The 24,475-nt window shown below is 38.6% G+C and overlaps 1 protein-coding gene across 1 annotated transcript in view; it reads left to right on the forward strand.

Annotated features, from left to right (window-relative positions):
- The first annotated feature begins 59 nt into the window (after positions 1 to 59).
- LOC128490101 (dual oxidase 1-like) overlaps positions 60 to 24,475 on the forward strand; it is a 54,006-nt gene continuing 29,590 nt past the window's right edge. The window contains exons 1-14 of the mRNA XM_053461835.1: positions 60 to 162; positions 1,622 to 1,698; positions 2,231 to 2,314; positions 2,599 to 2,763; positions 4,952 to 5,139; positions 6,535 to 6,736; positions 9,255 to 9,421; positions 13,444 to 13,504; positions 15,773 to 15,866; positions 17,204 to 17,294; positions 19,085 to 19,187; positions 22,755 to 22,927; positions 23,496 to 23,671; positions 24,090 to 24,208. Of these exons, the coding sequence (XP_053317810.1) occupies positions 1,638 to 1,698; positions 2,231 to 2,314; positions 2,599 to 2,763; positions 4,952 to 5,139; positions 6,535 to 6,736; positions 9,255 to 9,421; positions 13,444 to 13,504; positions 15,773 to 15,866; positions 17,204 to 17,294; positions 19,085 to 19,187; positions 22,755 to 22,927; positions 23,496 to 23,671; positions 24,090 to 24,208 (1,684 nt within the window). The 5' untranslated portion in view covers positions 60 to 162; positions 1,622 to 1,637. The remainder of the gene's footprint in view (positions 163 to 1,621; positions 1,699 to 2,230; positions 2,315 to 2,598; positions 2,764 to 4,951; positions 5,140 to 6,534; positions 6,737 to 9,254; positions 9,422 to 13,443; positions 13,505 to 15,772; positions 15,867 to 17,203; positions 17,295 to 19,084; positions 19,188 to 22,754; positions 22,928 to 23,495; positions 23,672 to 24,089; positions 24,209 to 24,475) is intronic.

Genomic DNA, 24,475 nt, shown 5'->3' on the forward strand with positions numbered 1-24,475 from the left:
AGAACTGGATATTGAAGTGAGTTTCTTACCAGCCCTGCCTACTAATTCCAAAACATGCAGTCTGATTTAAAGTCTGTTCTTTTCACACAATGCACAAAGCTGCTATAGTCTGAGAAATGCACAAGGAACAGGACAAAGAGAATTAAACAGCATTCCAGGAAGGTGAGTACCCTCTAATTCTCACCAGACTCATAAGTGTCTTATTCTATTAAACATTGATTATTTATAGTCCAGTAATATTGTGCTCAAAGCCTTTGGTCCATATGGTGCTAAGGTCTCTCCTCCCCACAGTCACCAAAAAGGACTGCATAAAAATCTCAAACCCAATGGCCACAGGAACTAAATGTTGCCTTTAATTTGTGTAACTCCATATACACTTCAGGATATAAATGGAATGGAGATTAACCGAAAATTACAGGCAGTGGCCCCAAATCCTTAAATCAGAGGAGCAATTGCCCCCCATTGCTATCCCTCCCCTTAAATCTAATACTGCATTTTGATGTTAATATTTAATTCCTTAAGTATCATAGTACAATATGGATTATGGTGTGCCTTTTCCTCTTTTTTTTCTTAATTATACCACCCAGTTATACCACTGAGAAAGAGGCATGTGGATACTCTGTCTAAATGTAGTTAAATAATTTTCTATTTAAAAAAATATTGATAATGTGCTGCTTTATTTATCTACAATAGATAAGTGGTTTGTTGACTTTACTTTGAAAGCATAGGGATATGATTCCGGTGCGTACGCAGTTAAAAGAATGCTTCATTGAGTTCTCTCATTTCCATGTAACTGAGGTCCTTAGTAATGCAGCCAAGGAAACTTGGTTTCAGTGCTCTTCTTAACTCGGTCACATCTGGCGCATGAGTGATTTGTTACTTGAGTGCCCAGCACAGTAATAATGACTAAAATTTTTACAGTTTTCAGAGATAACCCCAATACATATATACCGGTAATACATAACAGTAAGTAAAAAAATAATGTTTATATAAAGTCCACTTGATGCATTTGAACTTCATGATGTGCATAAATACATTTGTGGGCAGTGGGCTAAATGGGAAGTTGTCGATTACCTGAGTACCTGACAAGAGAAAAACAGGCATTTTGAGACTAAAAAGTGTTGCCTGTGTGTTAATTCCTCCTTACTTAGAAAAGATGATATTGGAAGCTTGGAAGGATGCAGTTTTAAAACCTCTGCTTGAGTTGAAAAAACGGTTGGTGGTACAGAATGTCTTCAGCCCTACTACGAATTTTACACTCCTTACTTTTACATATTTAGAGTGGTTTATTTGGATCAACTTTATTGTGCCTTTTCAAAACATGTACACATGCGCAATATCATGGGTTATATGATGTTCTGTTTCCACATCACAGAAGTGAAAGGGACATAACCCAAGTTTTTGGTGCCAAATGTACGGCCTCACTATCTACCCTTGGTATATTACTAGATTACCCAAAGCTACTCACTGGTATTTCTAAAAGTTCATGTTCCCTCTTACAAGTTGTGCTTGATCTTTGGACTTCTGCTCAAAATCTTAGTCATTGTACCGCGGTATATAATATTATGATTATTATTTATATAGTTCTTGAATGCCTTCATTTCCTTCCATTGATTTCTAGTGGTCCCTGCTTGACAATGAAGACATTTCAGATGTTCTGTACTTGCCTTTTCCTTACTGAACTATGGGATATCATATGTAAGTCTGTACCAAATTAATTAAACATATATTGTGTATGTGGAGAGTACTGATTTTATTTTGTGTAACATTAAGTAGGATAGCCAGGGACTTTTTGTTACATTTTGGATTTAAAGTGTTGATTTCATGTGACAGTCAGTTATTGGTGCTTTGCAGTAGGACTATATTGAGCTATTGAATGTTAAATACAGTAACATGTGTGACCACGGTTTAGCTGTTAAAGTCATGTTTATAACAAGTGCTTCTAAAGCCCTAGGCTAGGTGAGCTTTGTCAATGGAACAATGTGTCACAGTTGGAGGAGGCCACAATTTCGACAACCAAGGTTGCAACATTCCAGAAATTGGCAATTATTAGTCTGGTTATTCACTAAAGTAAATTTTGCTTTAACTTTCCTTCAGTCAGCTACTGACCTTAGCAGGTTTTTTGTGCTTGGCAATCAGTGAAGTTGCCATACCGCAGCCTTGTTGTGGTATCACAGCCTTGTTGTCACAGATATTCCTTTTATTGACATAACAAACATTTTCTCGACAGATGCACAAAGCAACATTAAATGGGAAATTCAGCGCTATGATGGCTGGTATAATAATGTTGCTCATCCCAGCAGAGGTTCCGCAGGTATGATGTAAATGTCTAAACAGTTCAATATCCTGAATTTGCTGTATCACTTACTCTACTATACAGGGTGTATCTCCCTGGGATAGCTTTGGCAAAAAGGGTAGTCATAGTTATAATTTATTATTATTGTTTCAGGCGTTACTGCGATTTTTCTCTAAAATAGGGATGTTCCTAAAAGTGTTTTTTTTTGCCCTTATCAGTGCAGAGACATCTTGGATAGGTATGTTTTTTTTCTACCCTAAGTAACGATATGTTTTTGATTTGCCATAAAACAACATAATAAGGATCAAGACTCCTGCGTCTCCTACCAGCTGAATACTCTGATGGAGTTTATCAGGCTATGTCAGAACCACAGCTCCCTAATCCCCGAAAAATAAGTAATTTGGCTATGAAGGGTGACTCAGGAATATCATCTAACCGGAACCGTACTGTGGTGGGAGTATTTTTTGGTAAGAATTGCTTTTTTGGATTTGTATTTTCTCTATTTCACAGTCATAGATTCAGTACATATTTTAGCCATATTAATTACATGTCAAACCAGTTATTGTATTAACACCTAAATTAGTAAGCGTTAGATCATTGGAATGTAATGGGCTATTGCACAATATGGCTTAGATTTTCATTTGCATTGTTGCTAGGGCGTGCACAGTGGCACATAATAATGACATGTGAATTGTGAAAACATATCTAAAAGTTTGTTAACTGCATGCTTGAGGCTAGAAAGAAACCCAACCAAAAGTGTTGATCCAGGATATTTGTATTTATTGTAGCAGCCTCGACTCCCCTGCTAGGCCTCCCAAGAAGCACATAACCCCCCAATAAATACAACCAAGGTTGGGTTAGAAAAGACCAGAGACGTTTTTATTTTAACACTAGCCGTTGCCATGCAGACTAAACCAAAATGGGTGCATTAACAGGACAATGACCAACACACTGAAACCAATAAATAACATTAATTAACATAAATAATTAACATTAACCATTTAACATAACAAAAACCACCCCAAGCTTACCAAGCTATCCAGGTACCACACAGGGAAGGACATACCGGGATGCCCAAACCTAGTGCCAACATAGAAAAAAAGTTCTTAATTTCAATATAGGGTGTTACAGACCATAGTCCAGATAGGTCACAGACGTATCAGCAGCTTCCTTTTTCCCTAGACAGAGCCTTATCTATACTTTTAAAGACTTGAAATGCTTGACGGGGAGGAAAGAAAAGGTTGTAGCAGCCTACAAGAAGCCCCACTACACTTTGGAAAAGTGATTTGGGGAATCATTCACTTAATGGCTTAGAGTGGTCCAATATACGAGATAAATAGCTGGCCTTCTGGGCCCACATTGCCAGCTCCATATCTTCCATGTAGCTGGTACTCTAGAGGTTAAGCTATCTCCCCTGAAGTTAAAGATATTCATGTAGTTCAGTTCCCAGGTGTTTTTATGAAGTTACTGTCTTAATTAATACAGTGTATCCCACTCTAGACCCCTGTCTATATTGACCCAACAGAAACAATCACTTTCAACTAATGACTTCTAATGACTAATAAAGTCTTCTTTTAAACCAATAGATTTCGATTATTATCAATTCCTAATAAAGAGTCATTAAGCATTTGCAAAGGACCATAACTAATAAGAAGTAGACCACTGGGCTTCTGTTTTGATCTTATACCTATTTCTGTTTATAATTAAAAGCATAGTCAGAATCTGCAAAACAAAACATTAATTACTTGTTTTCAAACTACTCCATAATTTTAACTCCCATTTTTGAGGCTTTGCCATTTTGTAGGAACAGCACCATGCATTAAATGGACATAGCTGTGTTGGGTAAGATGCATGGACCCAGGGGAGGGCTGTCACCTTCTAGCCCAGGTAGCAGGATCAGCTTAGTGGCCTACCAACTCCATGCCTTTCCAGTAACTAACACACTCACTTTAACAAACACACTTACACAGAATCAATTACTGTAACACATGCACTTATGCATACACACTCCCTCTCACATACTTACACTAAAACATACTCGCTTCATCATACCCCACTCTGTCAATCACACTCTTTCCTTGCATGGAGCCTTTCCTTTATAGCTGGGTACCTGCCTTGTATCATCAATGTTGGACCGTTTCTGGGGACAACTGCCTGCCATTGTTAGGCACATCTAGTGGTGTGGTATGAAAAGGATTACAGATGCAGACAGACTATGATCTGACATCAAACCAAGGGTTAATTCAGGGTCATTATGGCAGGCAGCAAACAAATGGTTGATCCAAAGAAAGTCCAGGGTCAATATGGCAGGCAACAGACAAAGTGGAGCCCAGAGCTAGGTGCACAATGCAGCACATTGTTTTCTTCAGAATTACTGAGATCCATATGCAGGGAACTGGGAGTTTATATAGTGCTTTGAGAACTCTGCTCTATAGTGAAGGTGGTGACTAAAGGGGGATGTAAGAGGAGGTGGCTGGGCTGTGGCTTTGAGGTATATGCCTTACAACCATATTGTTGTATGTGAGGCATGCTATAACCAATGATCTGGATATATCCTGGGGGATACGGCACATTGACGTTGTGTTATATTCTGTGAACTGTAAAAACGTAAATATTAAAAACATTAAACCAATCTTTAATTATTCCCTTTTATAGGATACCATATATTCTCTGATATCATTGGCACTGAAAACGCTGGATGTCCTTCAGAGTATTTAAATATTGAAGTACCTGTTGGCGATGAGATTTTTGATCCAGATAGAACCGGTAAAGTAGTGCTTCCGTTTCAACGCAGCCAATGGTGTAAACACAGTGGGAACAGTCCAAATAATCCAAGGCGTCAGGTAGGGTGTATATTAGTGGCTTCTATGGTTGAGCAATAGTTACATTATCAACTTACTCAAAACCCACAGTAATTGTCTGACATTTTCCATAATTAAAACCCTTTTAATCCTTGTCAGTTTTATGCACATCTAAAGTGCCTTGATGCCCAAATAATAATCAAATTCCAAATAATTGATAATGAAAGCAAATGTAACAATATAGTAACAGTAATTTCATTTAGGTTAAAAAGACCAGAAAGTTCAACCCTTCTACCTATCCTAGAAAACAACCCTTTGTGTTTTTTTATTTTGCAACTTAGGGGAAACAATTCCTTTGTGACTCCAAAATGCAATCAGATTTCTCCTTGGATCAAGAAGCTCTAAAATATTTGTGTATAATGTATTGCCCCGTATGTTCTGTTTCTCTAAAAAAAAATATCCAGACCCTTTTTGAAGTTCTCCATTCCATTGCAACTGCAGTCTTTCTAACAAAGTTTCATTAAGTACCTTCCCCAAACATTCTGGAAAGTCTAAGCAGTAAAGTAACACCCCTAATTATTAAAGCCTGGGCCAACATGGTAGTTTTAGTAGGACATACCAAAATGTAGATATAAAAGTAAGGAAGAGATTCCATGTAACCTCAAGTGCTTGTGCTAATGTAAGGTGGTCTAGATTAGTAAAGAATGGTGATTCACAAAAGAAAAAGGAGTTACATTACATGACATTTATATAGCACCAGCATATACAATAGTGCTTTAAAATCTGAATCGGTAGAAAACATTTCAAATAACAAACAATAAAACTAGTACAAAAGAAGAAGAGGGCCCTGTTCTTGCGATCTTAAAATCTAGTTGCTTGAGGGGAAAGTGAAACAGTAGGACTGCTTAGATGACGATGAGGCGGTCGAGTCAGGATGTTGAGGCTGTTGGTTGTTCAGATGGCTGAGATTCTTATGAGGAAAGGTTGTAAGTTTCTCAAAAGAGGTGGGTTTACAGAGAGCTTTTGAAATTTCCTTATGGTGGAGAAAATCTGAGATGCGGTATAGTATAGGTGAAATCCTGGATGCGGGAGTGGGAAGAAGTAACAACAGTAGAAGAGGGACAAAGGTCATGAGAGGAACGGTGAACGCATGAGTACTGCAATATACAATAATACCATTCTATTCTAAAGACAAGCGTTCAAGAATATCAACCTCGCTTTATCATGCAAAAAGCTATACTAACCTCAAAACGTCTAGGTAACACATGGGCAGCAGTAAATGGGTTAAATACAAGTATAATGTTTTGGGTTGATCCACAATGTAAAGCATCTGACAAGTTGTAAGTATAAGCATTTAGTTCTGTTTGGTTGTGCCATTAATTATGTGGCATGATATCTTAACATTATGACAACCATGTAAGAATAACTTTCTTCTAGATAAACACTGCCACTTCATGGATTGATGGGAGCTCTATTTATGGCACCTTTCATTCATGGAGTGATGCCCTGAGAAGTTTTTCTGGAGGAAAACTGGCATCTGGTTCAAATCCCTTGTTTCCAAAAGAGTCAGATGGCAGTATTCGTATGTGGAGAACACCAGATCCTTCAACAGGTGAAAGAGGAACATTGGGCATTTATGGTGAGCTCTGTAACTGAAATAACTTAAAGTACAATATTTATTAAGTTTTCATTTATCTCTGTTGCTGAGTAGGATATCAGTTATTTTAGATCTAAACATCAAGTTAAGATATCTAGAATGATATACACACACATACTCAGAAATGTCATGTGAAAAAGAGGGTACACCCTCCTTGAATTCTATGGTTTTAAATATCAGAACATAATAACAACCATCTGTTCCTTAGCAGGGCTAAAATTAGGTAAATACAACCTCAAATTAACAACAACACGTGACATATTACACTGTGTCATGATTTATTCAGCAAAAATAAAGCCAAAATGGAGAAGCAATGTGTAAACAATAAAGTGCACTTATGATTCAATAGCTTGTAGAACCGCCTTTAGGAGCAATAACTTGAAGTAATCATTTTCTGTATGACTGTATCAATCTCTCACATTGTTGTGGAGGAATTGTGACACACTCTGTTTTGCAACCTTGCTTCAGTTCATTGAGGTTTGCGGGCATTTATTAATGCACAGATCTCTTAAGGACCAGCCACAACATTTCAATTGGGTTGAGGCTTGGACTTTGATTGGCCATTGCAGCACCATGATTCTTTTTCAGCCATTCTGTTGTAGATTTGCTGGTGTGCTTGGAATCATGGTCCTGTTGCATAACCCAATTTCGGACAAACTTTAGCTGTTGGACAGATTACCTCACATTTGACTCTGTATATCACAGTATTCTAGAGGAGTTTGTGGTTGACTCAATAGCTGCAAGGTTCTCAGGTCCTGTGGCTGCAAAACATCATCATCACCCCTCCACCACCATGCTTGACAGTTGTTATTAGGTGTTTGTGCTGATATTCTGTGTTTGGTTTTCACTAAACGTGGGTTTGTGTGTTATGGCTAAACATCTCCACTTTGGTCTTGTCTTTTCAAATGACATTGTTTCAGGAGGGTTGTGGTTTGTTCAGTGGCAACTTTGCAAACCTAAGCTGTGCTGCCATCTTCTTTTTTTTAGAAAGAAAAGGCTTTCTCCTGGCAACTCTTCCAAACAATCCATACTTGTTTAGTATTTTTCTAATGTTGTCATGAGCTTTAACATGGTAACTGAGGCCTGTGGAGTCTGAGATGTAACTTGAGTTTTTTGCAATTTCTCCGAGCATTGCACCGTCTGACCTTTGGGTGAATTTGCTGAAACGTCCACTCCTGGGAATGGCCTTATAACCCTTATGGTTATGGGCGGCAACAATTGCTTCTCTAAGATCATTGTTGATGTCTTTCCTTTTTGGGATTGTGTAACAACACAATTTAATGCTCTAAACAAGCTAATTGCTAAAATTTCGGCTCTTATGGAGGTGGTCACACTTGCTGATGATCATTTAATCAAGGGCATTTGATTAGCATCACCTGTCTGCCACTTAGCATCTTAATTCCTATAGAAGCGGTAAGGGTGTTCTTAGTTTTTTACACTTGGCTTCTTTATTTTTTTAATAAATCATGACATGTTGTAATATGTAATATGGGTTGTTGTTCATCTGAGGTTGTATTTACCTAATTTTAGTCCAGTTAAGGAAAATATGGTTGTCATTATTTCCTGATATGATTGCTGTGTGCATAAAATACATTCATGTTCTAAATTTCTTTTTCAGTTGCACATGCCCATCAGAATTTCAGTTGTCCGAATTCGGACACCTGTGTTTGAAGATGAGGTACAAGCCCCAAAAGTGGGTTGGGTGGGAGGTGTAGCCTTCCAAATGCTTTGCACGAATAGCAAAGTGGGAGCTACAAAGGAAGTCTCTGTTGCAAAAGCACAGACCTTTATTGATTTTTAAGCTCCCTGGATCAGTCAGTGGAGATCAGATGATTTCCAAAACCAGCCTGAGCTCCTCAATGCCTGCAAATACAGAACAGAGTGGGATAACTACCCAGGAAAGCTGAATAGTGATTGAAAGCCATGAAGTATGGTTGCATAAAGGGCAGGTCACAATGTTACATAAAAAGTTGTTTGTGAAACTCTGTGCCCAGGGCCAGCCCGACAATGGAGCCGAGTGGGGCAACCGCTCCAGGCGGCACTTTTGAAGGGGCGGCACTTTACCGCCCCAAGCCCTTTTTTTTTTTTAAGCCTTAGAAGAGAGAGAGAGAGAGCGCCGAGTGGTTTTATCTTACCAACTTGTCAGTACCCACTTGGCGCCCCTCTCTCTGTCTCCTCTGCGAGCCCTCTAGCTCGGTCTCGGTGCCGGCTTGTAATGTTGAGCGCCGGAAGATGATGTCATTTCCGGCGCTCAGCATTACAAGCCGGCACAGAGAGCAAGCAGGGAGACTCACCGCAGGACTGCTGAAAGGTAAGTACGGGGGTGGGGGGGAAGGGTAGATAATGGGGGGGGTGGCATTTTAAACTTCGCCCCAGGCGGCATTTTGTCTTGGGCCGGCCCTGTCTGTGCCCTAGCCAGGTGGGTATATCTACATCTATTGTATTTATACATATTACATTTAATCATTGTCAACTTTGTCAACACATTTTATTTTTCTAGCATTTGGTAATATTAGAGGAAATGAGAATCCATTTCTACAAGCAGAGAGCATTGTCTGGTTCAGATATCACAATCACATGGCAGAACAGTTTGCTGAGAAGCACCCCGTATGGTCAGATGAAGACATATTTCATCATGCTAGGAAATGGGTAATCGCTATATACCAGGTAATAACATAGTAACTATAATTGTACTAGTACCCTTGTAAAGACAGTTAATTGCTTGGCTGAGTAAATGCATGTAGCATTTACGATCTAGACACATATGGACAGGGAAATATATATCCATAGAGACCAAAATGATATAGCACAAATAGTTAGAGATTAACATTTTTTAGTTATATACAACTATAAATTCTTAGACTACCATACTATTCTAAATTTAGGTTAATATCTGTATCCCATAGCGAAAACAAAATCATAAATGTATGTTATAACAAAGATGACATCTATGAGATTATGAAAGTGAAGAAGCCTTCTAATGAGACTGGGTCCAAGTATCAGCATTTTTTCTGGTAACATTAATATTAATATTTGTGTACATTCTTCGTGTTCATTTTTCTCTTTGTTTTCTGCTGGTTTTCTAGCAGGCTTTAATATGGGGTTAACGCTGTAACAGTTAGCAGCAGCTTTGGCACCAGGATTTTAAAGGTCCTTAAGAACGACTCTATTGGTCGCGGGCAGGGGGTTCCTCTGGCATCAACCAATGAAGGGCAGCTGCGGTGACCAATAGAGTTGTTCCTATGGACCTTTAACTCCTGACACCGAAGCCATGCCGGGTGTACCTTGCCCTGCCCTTTGCCAGGGGGATTAAAATTCCTGTTCCTCCCAGGCCAAGTTGCTCAGAGTGGTCGAGGCATTCAGCAACACCAAGATCAGCAGCAGGGCCCCCATGTGGCTCCTCCCCAGACATCCGCCATATATTATATTCCATCGGATGCCTGATTTAAATGAGCTTCAGAGGCGATCACCTCCTAAATTTAAACAATGTTGCTGAAATGCCTCAATAGTGGGAGGGATTAAGCAACACGGATGCACTAGGTCGCACTGTGACCACTCCGGAGAAAAAGAAAAAAAAAATGGTATCATGTACAAACAATTCCCTACCACCGTCACAATCAGGGGAACCTTCCAGTTCTAACAAAATAAAAAAAAAGAAAAGTATATATATATATATATATATATATATATATATATATATATATATAAGTCTATTTTTTGAGCAAGCCAAAAAATTCTCGCATGCAAACAGTTAAAATACTGGCATGGTATATGCCCATGGGGTGTCTAATTTTAGAAATGATTTTATTAGCTGGGTTCAAAGATCTCCCAAAACTAGGACATGGGCACAGACTAACCAGATGTCCAAATTCCAAAAAATGCACAACTTGCAAAGGTGGCTTTTTACCTTCCAAGTAACCTGACAGCCCATGCACTGTAATCAGGAGATGTTGTTGAACACATATTGGGGTGTTGTCAGTGTGCTGGAGAAAAACACAAAAAATACCACCACAAACTTTGACTACGGCCGGTAGTAGAATTAGTGCCTAGATAGGGTTAAAATACCAGTATATGAAATACCCTGGCATGTCTAGTTTTCAAACATATATGGTTTTAAGGAGTAAATTGAATTGGCTGTCCCAAATAGGACACATGGTAGAATTTTCAACATGTCAAAATTCCAAGTTTAAAAACTGTATTGTGCATTCCCCAAATGTAGCCTGTTACAGCCCCTCCCAAAAATAACTCACATACCTTTGCATGGGTGTTATCACTGTAATCAGGAGATGTTGTTCAACACATACTGACGTGTTGTTTGGCAGTGACGTATACCAGAAGCTGTTAATTGATACCTGAAGTAAATTGTGTGTGAAAAAAAATGCAAAAAATGACTACCACACAATTTGACAAAGAGTGGTTGTAGAATTAGTGCATGGAAAGAGTTAAAATACTAGTATTTGAAATTCGCTGGGATGTTTAGTTTTCAAAAATATATGATTTCATGGGGTAGATTGCATTGGTCAGCTTCAAAGATGTCCCAAGGAGCACATGCGGGCAGAATAACCAGATCTGGGAAAAAATGGTTTTGAAATAGCAAAATGCTACTTGTACTTATTGCCCAATAACTAAGCTGAAAAGCAACAAAACCTCCCCATAAAACCATTGGGTATTTCTAAACTGAGGACTAATAGTAGAATCAAAATAATGGCATCTAAAGAAAGCCCTGCTTGTCCCGAAAAATACAATATATAACTTGTGTGGGTTCTGTAAACCAGAAACGAGAAACTTTACAGCTAAATAAAAGCACTGCAGAAATCTTAAAACAGCCATTGTCAGAAATGGTATAAAATCAATCATTGTCACGAAAGGGTTAAAAGATCAGCAGCAGGATTATAAAGCACAGTACAATCTGTGACACAAGATGATGAGCATATTTTAGGAATGATTTGCAAGATAGTTCCTAGTAATACTTGGTAGGCATGTGGAAAAGTTTATCTGCATTCTTTAAAGCCTACCTCATACAAGAAAAAGTAATTTAATAAGACACACCTAAGTTTATTAGACTGGAAAAATAATTGTTATAACACAACAGTGCGGTTACTGCAAATACAATGTATATGAAACAGTTTTAGTTTGTGAATTTTCCTTATAATATGCACTATTTGAATTTTGTGTAAAGGAAGTTTAGGATGAGTTTGGTAATACATATTAAAAAGTAGAAATGTTTCTTAATTATAAATATATTTTTTAAAATGCTGTTTTTGGACTGAAACCCAATACATATATAAAAATAAACATCTGTTCAAAAACATCTCTCAACTTTAAATTTGCAGCTTCAACTACCAGTCTGTTTTAACCAAAAGTATGTGAAACAAGATAATCTATTTAAGCCAATGCTGGAGCTAACTAGAGGTGTATCACATGCATGAAGGCACATGTTCTCAAATGCATATAGGGATTCTTCAGAATTCCCCAAGCATTTGCAAAATGGAACCACGAGACAACTTAAATGCACCATGCAGATATCGTATGCCTTAAAGTACATATAATGGATGGACTGTCCCTTAAGACTGTTTCAGTGAGTAGTTGTACAGTGGGGAAGATTAGCTTGACCTCCACATGTTTCCTTGCTTAGTATATTATTTACAGTATCTCACAAAAGTGAGTACACCCCTCAGATTTTTGTAAATATTTTATTATATCTTTTCACGTGTCAACACTGAAGAAATGACACTGTGCTACAATGTAAAGTAATGAGTGTACAGCCTGTATAACAGTGTAGATTTGCTGTCCCCTCAAAATAACTCAACACACAGCCATAATGTCTAAACCTTGGCAACAAAAGTGAGTAGCCATTTCCCCTCCCCGATGTCATGTGACTCGTTAGTGTTACAAGGTCTGAGGTGTGAATGGGGAGCAGGTGTGTTAAATCTGGTGTTATTACTCTCTCATACTGGTCACTGGAAGTTCAACATGGCACCTCATGGCAAAGAACTCTGAGGATCTGAAAAAAGGAATTGTTGCTCTACATGGCCTAGGCTATAAGAAGATTGCCAAGACCCTATGACTGAGCTGCAGCACGGTGGGCAAGACCATACTGTGGTTTCACAGGACAAGTTCCACTCACAACAGGCCTCACCATGATCGACCAAAGAAGTTGAGTGCACTTGCTCAGCGTCATATCCAGAGGTTGTCTTTGGGAAATAGATGTATGAGTGCTGTCAGCATTGCATCAGAGGTTGAAGGGGTGGGGGGTCAGCCTGTCAGTGCTCAGACTATTCGCCGCACACTGCATCAAATTGGTCTGCATGGCTGTCGTCCAAGAAAGAAGTCTCTTCTAAAGATGATGCACAAGAAAGCCCGCAAACAGTTTGCTGAAGACAAGCAGACTAAGGACATGGATTACTGGAACCATGTCCTGTGGTCCGATGAGACCAAGATAAACTTATTTGGTTCGGATGATGTCAAGCGTGTGTGGCTGCAACCAGGTGAGGGAGTACAAAGACAATTGGGCCCAATTTGGACATTTCCACTTAGGGGTGTACTCACTTTTGTTGCCAAGTATTAGACATTATTTAATTAACTTTTTAAAATTTATTTTAGTGACACCAACTTTTGTGATGTGTGCATTTTTCAGATGGTTGTAGTGGAATATACAATAAAAATATCTTTCTCCCTTGTTTTCTCAGAATATTATAATGTATGAATGGCTCCCTATGTTCCTCCATAAACCTGTTTCAGCCTACCTTGGTAAGTGGTTCAGTCTTATTTAGGCTTTAAGCAATATTTATTGAAATTGATAATTTTACACCCTAATCTATTATTCCTTAAATATGAAGAGCTTAAAGATATTACTAAACCCCAAAGTGCAGTAAGACGACAAAATTGAAAACTGTTAAATATTACCTAGCATAGAAGATTTATTTTAAGTCATCTTACCAATTTAATTGTGCAATACAAGGCCTGCTTGACCCTTAGAATCTCACAGAGGTTCTCCTTTCATAATGCATATCGAAGTTGGTAAGTTGAAACCTGGGAACTTGTAGCGTAGTGGAAAAAACTATTAATTTTAATGCATTATGGCAAGCTTAAGGATACAGGTCTACAAAACTGTAAGAACACTGAAATAGATTTGTACTGACACTCTCCATAAGTTTGTGGAAAACCTTTCCAGAAGGGTGGAGGCTATTGCAGCCGCAACAGGGTTGTTAGGATGTCCAACAAGTTCCAACAAATCAGGGCTGGATTAAGAGCATCATGGGCATGGTGCTGAGGATTTTGGTGGGCTTTTATGGAAATAAATAAAATAGACGTAATCTTAACTCCTCGGCATCCATGTGTACTGGATAAAGATGACATCAGTGCTTGAGGGTACATTAGTACACTAAAAATAAAGTCATCATATAGGGGGCACCTGAAGCCACAATTTAGTGCGACTAATCATTTTTAATAAAATATGGATATTGAAATAGAGTAAATAACACAATACCTTTACTTTTCCTCTCTCTGATTTCTGGGCTTAGAAAGTTTTGCCCTCTGAAGTGACTAAAAATTCAGGAGGGTGTTTTATCTCTGGATAAGTAAAAATTAAACAGTTCAATATGCCTACAGTTAGTAAAGTGCCAGGAAACAGATGACCAAATACACACACCAGGACAGGCTCTACCACACCAACACCCAAACACACACCAGGACAGGCTCTGCCACACCGACACACACACCAGGTCAGGCTCTGCCACACAGACACCCAAATACACACACCGGGTCAGTCTCTGCCACACAGACACCCAAAACACACACACGAGGACAGGCTCTGCCACACAGACACCCAAACATACACACACCAGGATAGGCTCTGCCACACCAACACCCAAAGGGTCTTAAGTAAAGTGCTCTAGGGCAATAAGGCTCATGAACACTGACTTGTTGCAAACAGTGGTTCATTGTCAACTGCTCAAATAAAACACCCTAAAACAAAATCATAAAAGAAACAACCCTAGCTCCTAATTGGAGCCCTGTCTAACTACACCATGCTGGCCCAGATTGGCCACCCTAAACATCCACTAACTAGACCTCCCAGCCAGACCCAGCTAAGCTAGGCTCTGGAAAACTGCCCACAGACAACACACAAAGGTCAAGGCAGGTATTTCCTCACTTGGCTCAGGGATAGTCTATCCTTGCCCTGGGAACACAAGGTAACTTCTTCTTCCTACCACAGTCTCCCTGATCATCAGGCTCCAGGGTGTTTTAATGACCAGCACCTGTGCCTGATGCAGGCCCCATGGGAATCCTGGACCAGATCCTGCAGACCTCAAGACCCTTGTAAAAGCCTGTATGGATTTCCACTGGAAGGGGGAATGAACATTGGCCCACCCTTCTCTCCAATTGCTCCACCCCAGGGACTCATATGCATGACTTGTATAGCACCTGCGCCAAATGCAAAACAAATTATCTCCCTGGGGTTTACATCACACTATGTTTAATTCAGCGTCTTTGTTGCTGAAATGCTTCATCATCTTTATTTCAAATGTTTTTCTGTCTTATTTGTTGTTGAAGTTCCCCTTTAGTACTTACTTCAAGGTTTTCAATTGAGTTTTCACTCTGGGTGAAGTAGTGGCCAACTGCAGGTATTGCAGTTATTATGTTAATTTTGCCTGGTAATGGAGTGTCAAAGTACATTCATCCTTAGATCAGTTTCTGACCAATTTCTCCAATGTTTCACATTTACTGCACTATATCATATACACAACATTTATGGATATATATTATTTCCTACTGCAATACTAATTTATTTTACATCTGCATGACTGGACTAACACAGCTATCTAAAACTATATAACCATACGATAACCGTATATAAGAAAATACTGTACTTTAAAGACAAATAAACTCATACATTTGACAATTAATCGAATCATTTCTAAAGTTTATAGAATTTACATTTGGGGAAAATGAAAACAGATCTTATGAAATGAATAAATATTAAACACACTTTACCTAATGTGTTCTTCTTATTAGGATATAATCAGCATGTTGACCCAAGTCTTTCCAATGAGTTCCAGGTTGCTGTTCAGTTCATGGCGACCCTAATACCATCAGGAATTTATACAAGGTTTGCTAATTATGAAACACATTGAGATGAATGTATTAATGTGGAAATACAATATTATGTTTGACTTTGTGTTGGGAAACTATAACGCAAGTTTGTTCCAAATGTGGGACGGAAAACACTGTTTTAAAAATGTTTAAAGGTATTTAGCTCGGGTGAATATAGCCTTGTGTATTAGCATGGTAGTGCTAGAAGGTATTTAGTTTGGGTGAATATAGCCTTGTGTATTAGCATGGTAGGCTGCACAAATCCACAGGAAAATGTATTTTTACTACTATGGGAGAGTTGTAACTAAGATCTATGTTAATGTTTACTTGTGATGATGTATGTGTGGGCGATGACATAATGTGCACCGCACACTGCAGCACTTGTTTTGCCACTGGGGTGACCGATTGTGTAAGTACGTGGCTTTGTCAGCTAGCAGCCCAGTAGGTATTTATCCAGTGTGCCAGATGGTCAGTCCTGGCCTGCCACCAGAACACACATCCATTACAACACACTATCCAGCAGCTACTTACCACAACAACACACTATCTAGCAGACACCTCCCCTACGACACACAACCTAGCAGACTCACCCCATAACATACTGTCCAGTAGACACTCACCTCCACAACACACCATCCAGCAGACAATCACATGTAAGTAGTAGGCAGCCCAGACACATACCATTAATCATGAGTGGGAGTACAGTAATATTTAATGCCTGTATTTCTGACTCTCTCCTTCAGTATCAGCAATAGTAGCACTGCTCTGTCTCACTGTCAGCATCCAGTAGCCCTCTTCTTATTGAAGACATGTGCATGCTATAAAGGGATCAGCTGTCAGTCACACCAAGAAATAAATTCAACTCCCTATTTTTAACATAGGGCCGTGCTAATCTTTCCAGGCTGAAGAGCTGTAAAATAAAGTTAGCTGAGTTATTTGTTTATTGTAAGATATGCTAAATGTGCCAACAGGAAGTGCCCCTAGGATGGTGCTTACCTACTCTACATTATTTCATGTACACAAATATATTTTCAGATCAGGTTTCTACACAACATTTCCATCTAACTTGTCTCTGCAGATAGCCATCCCATTATAGGAATTGTTGGTCATGCTGAGCAAAACACTGTCCTCTGCAGCAACGGCATTATGATTGAACATTCTCTTGAAAGAAGATTCCCACTGTGACAAGGCTATTATATATATTAGATAACAAAGTAATACAATAACTTAGATACTACTTTCATGGGTATATTGATATGTCTGCTGGGTATCCAAACTTTAAATATAATGAGACCTAATGATTGATTATACATAATGAATGTTGATGGTTACAAACTATGTTTTATTTCACAGAAATAAAACATGTCATTATCATGAAGTGATCAGCTCAGATGGGGCCAAATGGCCAGCTTACCGTTTTTGTAACAACTACTGGAAGAGAAAGGTGAGAAAGTAGATTTTGTCTCCACCGATATTAACGGTGATGACTGATTTGTTTTGTTTGGTCCATGTGCATTAAAAAGAACAACGTTAAGGCATTTTCCTCTTTTCAGTGCATAATTCATATTTAGTACAATATGGAAGGGCTCTCTTCAAAGGAATAAGTGTTGTGAAACACACAGAGATTCTGGATGGCTAGTCATTTATCTTTTGGTTTAATATTCAGTATAAACTATACTCACAAGATTATATGTGTTATTATTCAGTCAAATCCACCCATGATCCACATTAAATCTATTATATATATATATATATATATATATATATATATATATATATATATATATATATATATATATATATATATATATATATATATATATAAAGTCAAGTTAGCTATTGTAATGAGCTAAAAAGTTTAAGTGATTTTAATAATGTTGACATTGCTTTCAAGAAACATGGGATCTTTTAATCCACGATAAATTATGCAAGATATTTTGTAATGTATACTCTAACCGCTTATAATGCAATTGCCTATTTGTATGTAACAGAACATTTATATTAACAATATGTAACAGTATTCAAATTTGTTGCTCCTTTTTTATTTTCCCTCTAATTATGTTCAAATGGTACTCAAATAGTCAAGTAACTTTCCAAATTGATTTGTTAAGATAGGCTGCTCTGATTTCATTAATACAACCTATAACTTATATATTTTATACTGTGCCATTCATGGGCAAATCGGCATTTAGCTTATTGAATGTGCCCTGCTCATAAACTTGCTCATAAGGAACCTCATGTGCGAAAACCATGTAAAACTGTGCATAAACTCATTCTGGTACTAACTGGTGGCTAACCAGAAGTGCTGGTTTGATTCCTGATACCTACTGACTGGTAAAGGAGTTATGTCAAGGTCTAAGCAGAACAGCCTTTTTTCATTCAGTTCCTACAAATGTGCTTACTGTAGACCAAAAAGAGAAAGTTCATCTTTATCTATTTGGATTTTATAACCAAGGTAACATCCTTTAAAACGTAGAATTTATGAGACAATAAATTACCGCTACATCTAAACAGAAGGGCCTCTTAGGAAACCAAACTGACTGTATATAAAAAAAGATTGTAACTGAGATTTTTTTTCAGCACAGTTTTCCTTCCGTGAACAGAAATATAGGCTTAAACTGTAAATCAACTCGAGAGAAAAAGTTCACATGATTCTGCGAATAAGAAGTTGAAACTTTTAAGTCTTTGACTAATGTGTATATAATTTTACAGAGAGACCTCCGCTTGATTGCCATAAATGGTACTAAACAGATGTTTGTATACTTTTTCTAAGACAGAAGATATGTGAGATGATCCGCAGAACTTCTTTAAATCTGTTCAATGGATGATTAACCACATTGGTGCTGTACTTGTGAAATTGTGAAAACTTGTTTTCCAAAGTGAGACAGGTGTATTTCTTAAATGTATCTATTGATACGACACAACAATAAAATGTTTTCTGCTATAATGTGATTAATGAATTGATATTTCTGATACTATTTTATAACAACACAATGTAAGCCTTAATCAAGTTTATACTGGGATGGTGAAGAACTTAATAACACCAAAACCAAATACATATGCATATAGCTACTTATCCTAGTTCTCATTATGTAAAAGCCTCCTAATATTCGATCCTGTATCCTGTACTGTATGCTTAAAATCTCAATATGAGTGTCACAGCTATTAATTTATTTGCTGCATAACTTGCTTTCTTATGATTCCGTCTGTGTTCTTTAACTTTTTTGAATATAGAAATCAAATATGCAGACATCAGAGGACATTGATTCACTACTATTTGGGATGATTTCTCAGATTGCTGAAAAAGAAGATAATGTTGTTGTTGAAGATGTACGAGGTATGATGGTTGTTATTGGGGATATTTATATTGCAAAATGTCTACTGCAGGTCTACATCAACCCTAAAATTGCCACCCACATACATCACTTGCAGTGCAATTTTGTCTCTTGTATATAGCAATCGCTACAATTAATCACTAGATTTGGGTGCCAGCGAAGTCTTCGTGTTCATCTTTGGGGGGAAAAAAAAATTGTATTCTATGAAAATTCACCCATTCCTGTGTTTCGGCCGAATATTTGTATACATTCTTTCTTCGTTTTCTGACGGTTTTCTAACCCAAGTTAGTATAACAGGGGTTAATACGGGAATCCGTAGTACTGCGCCAGATGTTCCTCATTGGTTGTTGCCAGACCATCCGTCTGCTGGCAACCAATAGAGTCGATCTTACGGACCTTTAAATACCGGCGCCAAAGCCATTGGTCTCCCCAGGTAAATCTCGCCCTCCCCTTTGCCAGGGGAACTAAAAACCCCGTTCCTCCCAAGCCAAGTTGCTCAGAGCATACAGTTGTGTTAAATTATATGGTTTTACATATCAGGACATAATAAAAATCATCTGTTCCTTAGCAGATCTGATAATTAGGTACTTAAAACCACAGATGAAACAACAACACACAACTTATTATACCATGTCATGACTTATTCAACAAAAATAAAGCCATAATGGAGAAGCCATGTGTGAAAAAGTACACCTTATGATCCAATAGCTTGTAGAACCACCTTTAGCAGGAATTACTTGAAGTAATCGATTTCTCTATAACTTTATTAGTCTTTCACATCATTGTGGAGGAATTTTGGCCCACTCTTCTTTACAACGTTGCTTCAGTTTGACTGGGCCATTGCAACAATTTGATTCTTTTCTTTTTAGCCATTCTGTTGTAGATTTGTATGACCTAGTTTTGGCAAAGCTTTGGCTGTTGGCCAGATGACCTCACATTTGACTCTAGAGTACTTTGGTATACAGAGGAGTTCATGGTTCATTCAATGACTGCAAGGATCCCAGGTCCTGTGGCTGTAAAACAAGCCCAAATCATCACCTCTCCACCACCGTACTTGACAGTTGGTATAAGATGTTTGTGCTGATATGTTACGTTTGGTTTTCACCAAATGTGGCACTGTGCATTATGGTCATGCTTGCTGCCATGTTCTTTCTCCCGGCAACCCTTTCAAACAAACCATACTTGTTCTGTTTTTTTATAATTGTACTGTCATGACCTTTAACATTATATATGCTAACTGAGGCCTGTAGAGTCTGAGAATGCACCGTCTGACCTTGAGTTGAATTTGCTGGGACATCCACTTCTGGGATTATTGGCAACCGTCTTGTGTTTTATATCTTTGAATAATCTTTCTCACTGTAGAATGATGGACTTTATATTGTTTGGAGCACACCCTGTCTCTTCCTGGTAATCCGGGGGTTAACCAATCCACAGTATCTAGGAATCCTACACCGTCTGTAGCCATGTCGGACCCTATCCGAGTCGACTGAATGGTCTGATATGGACAGTGTCTTCTGATGCTGATATAACGTGCACACCCGTGATTGATAACCCCACGGCTGTTTGTGCGGTTGGGACCACCACTCCCATCACTAACAGGAGTAAGAACAGTAGACCCCAAAACACTCCTTAGGGGCTCCTGGTTACATCCTAGCATCTGATGGGACAATCGTGCACAGAAAAGGTCTCAAACAATATGAACAATATCTGCGTGATCAGATGTCTGTTAAGTCTTCCACTCCAGCCTTGAACCAATGCAGTTCTGGTAACACCCATCTGCCCTCAGTGGTGCCCTTGGTACAGGGCAGCTACGTGACCCCTGGTACCTCTGAGAACGCCCGGAGGTTGCCCTTTGGGGAAGGGTACTGTCAGGATTCCCCCCCGTCATCCAGGAATGTGTATAAAATTATCTGTGTCATATCCATGGCAGCCACTAGCGGCCACCCTTCCCCCTCTGCAGCACCCAGAGCTAAGAGCAGCTGAGCCTTGTTACCTGGTGGAGCCCTGCCTTTATATACCTGCTCTGCCTTTTACTCAAGGACTTTACATTGCAGTGTAAACAGCCTATTGCTGTGGCTCTGTACCTGGTCCTGAATTGTTCCTGACATCCTGCTGTGTGCCCCGCCAGAAAGGGCTTCCACGTTGTGTGCCCCGCCAACTTTGTTCCATAACAGCTTATTTGTACCAACTTGGTCCCAAAAACAGCTTCCCGGTGCCAACCTTGTCCCCTAACAACTTGCCAGTACATACTTTGTCCAAACAACTTCCCAATGCCAACTTTGTTCCCTAATAGCTTCCCAGTGCCAACCTTCTCTTCTAACACCTTTCCAATGCCAACCTTGTCCCCTAACAGCATTTCAGTTCCAAATGTGTCCCAAAAAAACCTTTCAACCTTATCCCTTAACAGCTTCCCAGCGCCTACCTTGTCCCTTAACAACCTTTCAGTGCCTACATTGGCCCAAAACCAGCAATCCAGTGCCAACCTTGTCCCCTAACAGCTTCTCATTGCCAGTCGTGTAAAAAAATCAGCTTCCCAATGTCAACCTTGTCCCCTAACAGCTTACCAATGCCGATCTTGTCCCATAACAGCTTATCAGTGCCAACTTTTTCCAAAAAAACATCTTCCCAGTGTTTTCTTCCCCCAACAGCTTCCCATTGCCAACTTTGACCCTAAAACTGCTTTCCATTGACAACCTTGTCCCCTAACAGCTTCTCAGTGCCAGCCTTGTCCCCCTAACAGCTTACCAGTGCCAACATTGTACCTAAAACAGCTTCTTGGTGCCAACCTTGTCCACTAACATCTTCCACTTGCCAGCCTTGTCCCCTAACAGCGTATCCATGTCAACCTGGTCCCAAAAACAGCTTCCCAATGGCAACCTTGTCCAAAACACAGCTTCCCAGTGCCAACTTTGTCCTAAAAGTAGCTTCTCAGTGCTAACCTTGTCCCCTAACAGCTTCCCAGTGCCAACCTTGTACCCCAACAACTCATCAGTCCAACTTTGTCCAAACAGCTTCCCAGTGCCAACTTTGTCCTAAACAGCTTTTTGTTACAAACCTTGTCCTCTGACAGCTTACCAGTGCCAACCTTGTCCCCTTACTGGTTTTGCGGCTCCCGCCAGTGGACTCAGTTATTTTGAGACAAATGTAAACTTTATGTCCGTCTGAAAAATAATTGAGCCTGTCCACTCAATAATTTTCAATGTAAAATGCCACCCAAGAGCTCTTATTCGGGGACACTGCCTTTTCCCAGATTGAGGCTGCCCAAGACAAGAGACATGAGTTCCCATTCCAGTACTGTCCCAGGCAATTTGGGACATGTGATCAGCCTACTGCAGAGTGGAGGGGTTGCCACCACAGACATAGACCAGCATACAAGGCAAGCCAAGGTTTATGTGGTACATACTTTTTACATGCATAAAATATGGGAAATACATGCAGGAAAAAAATATTATGTAATGGATGAATGATGGTTTCCAGCAACTAATATTTCATGACAAAAAACTTAAATTACCTTGGGGAATTTGCTATAGTCTCCTCTTTGATTCTTCTTTAATCTATTCACGCAACAGATTATTGGTTTGGGCCTGTGAAATATTCAAGGACAGACTACATTTCTTCCAGCATTCAACGAGGACGGGATTTAGGATTGGGTTTTTTTAACCGTGCAAGGGAATACTTTGGATTACATCCAATCAGAAATTGGACAGACATTAATCCCAACCTTTACCAAACAAATAAACAGGTATGTCATTTATGCTTTTTTCATGTTGCAAACAAATTCTAAATCAAAAATATGACAGCAATCCTGTCATATTGGCTGGCCCTTTTTTGGAGTCTTTGTTGCACCAGAAACCAAGCATTATGTATAATTATGTTACTTAATATTCTGAAATCTGCATCATTTAAGTTATTTTGGCAATGGGACATGGTTTTAATACAATTATCATTTGGTTTTATCTATGTTCGGTAGAAAAAGCACAACAGTATACTAAGATGCACTAGTTAAGCTCTTCTGTATTGTTATATTTTATAATGCGTCTCCATATATATAGAATACACCAAAATAGTTGTTTATTAGTTCCCAAATAGGGAATTTAAAAGCAACAGAAAAATATAATTAAATCTAAACCTTTCATTTCAGAACAGCTTCATTTTGGAAAAAGTGCAATTTATCTGCAATTTTTTAAGCTACATTTGGTCTTTCATTTTTCATTAGAAGACCAAGGGTATTGATTTAAAAAAGACACACATTTAATTGACATATTTTTTTCCTTTATACAATAAAGTATGCAATATCTTCTTAATTGCAGCTTTTTGAAGATTTAGCAATGCTGTATAACAATGATATTGAAAAGCTAGAGATACTTCCTGGCGCAATGTTGGAGAGTTCCGGAGACCCTGGGGAGCTCCTTACTGCAATTATACTTGATCAATTCCAGCGCTTAAGGGATGGAGACAGATTCTGGTTTGAAAATGAAAAAAATGGGTAACTATACATATAATTGTTATTTTTATGGATCCTAATGAGTAGCATCTTCATATTCCAACAAAGCTTGTAATACCATTTGGTGGATTAATGTTCAAAAAGATTTAAAGTATAAATATATAAAAAAAGAGACATTTATTCAATGAAGGGAGACTTGGCAGTAGAGTTTGCATTATGAAGAGAAAGTCTCAGTGAGGTCCTGCTGCAAGATAGGCTTGCCTGGCTCCTTACTGATTGGATTATACAAGGTAAACTGGCTAAGTGCTGGCCCTAAACCATTCTTCAAAGTTGGGGTGCAACGACATTTGGAGAAAACATATAAATTACAATTGTGCAATATTGTGTTTGTCTGAAGTCCATAATGTTGGTATATTTAATTATATAATGCATAGTAAGAATAATTTGTATATATATATAGGTTATTCACTTCCAATGAAATATCACAAATACGCAATACATCTTTCCATGATATTATTTTGGCTGTTACATCTGCTGATCCAGGAGACATTCAGAGACAGGTGTTTACCTGGGTAAATGGTGAGTTTTTTGTTGTATTTGTTATTTTTCTGTAAATGATTACACTGAAATATTCTATTAGCCCACAACAGAAAAAAATGTTTGTAGTCTCCAGTTAACACAACTAGTTTTCACAGTAAGAGCTGTAAACCTCAAGATTGCTTTGTCTCTAGTCTCTAGATAGTAACAACAGACTTTGTGGACGTTTGTAAAGAAATTCTATTAATGGGAATATCAGAACTGAACACAAAAAAAAGTCCATGGTTACCAAAAAAAATAAAAAGTAAT

This window comes from Spea bombifrons, chromosome 4 (genome assembly GCF_027358695.1).
Source record: "Spea bombifrons isolate aSpeBom1 chromosome 4, aSpeBom1.2.pri, whole genome shotgun sequence".
Classification (NCBI taxonomy): domain Eukaryota; kingdom Metazoa; phylum Chordata; class Amphibia; order Anura; family Pelobatidae; genus Spea; species Spea bombifrons.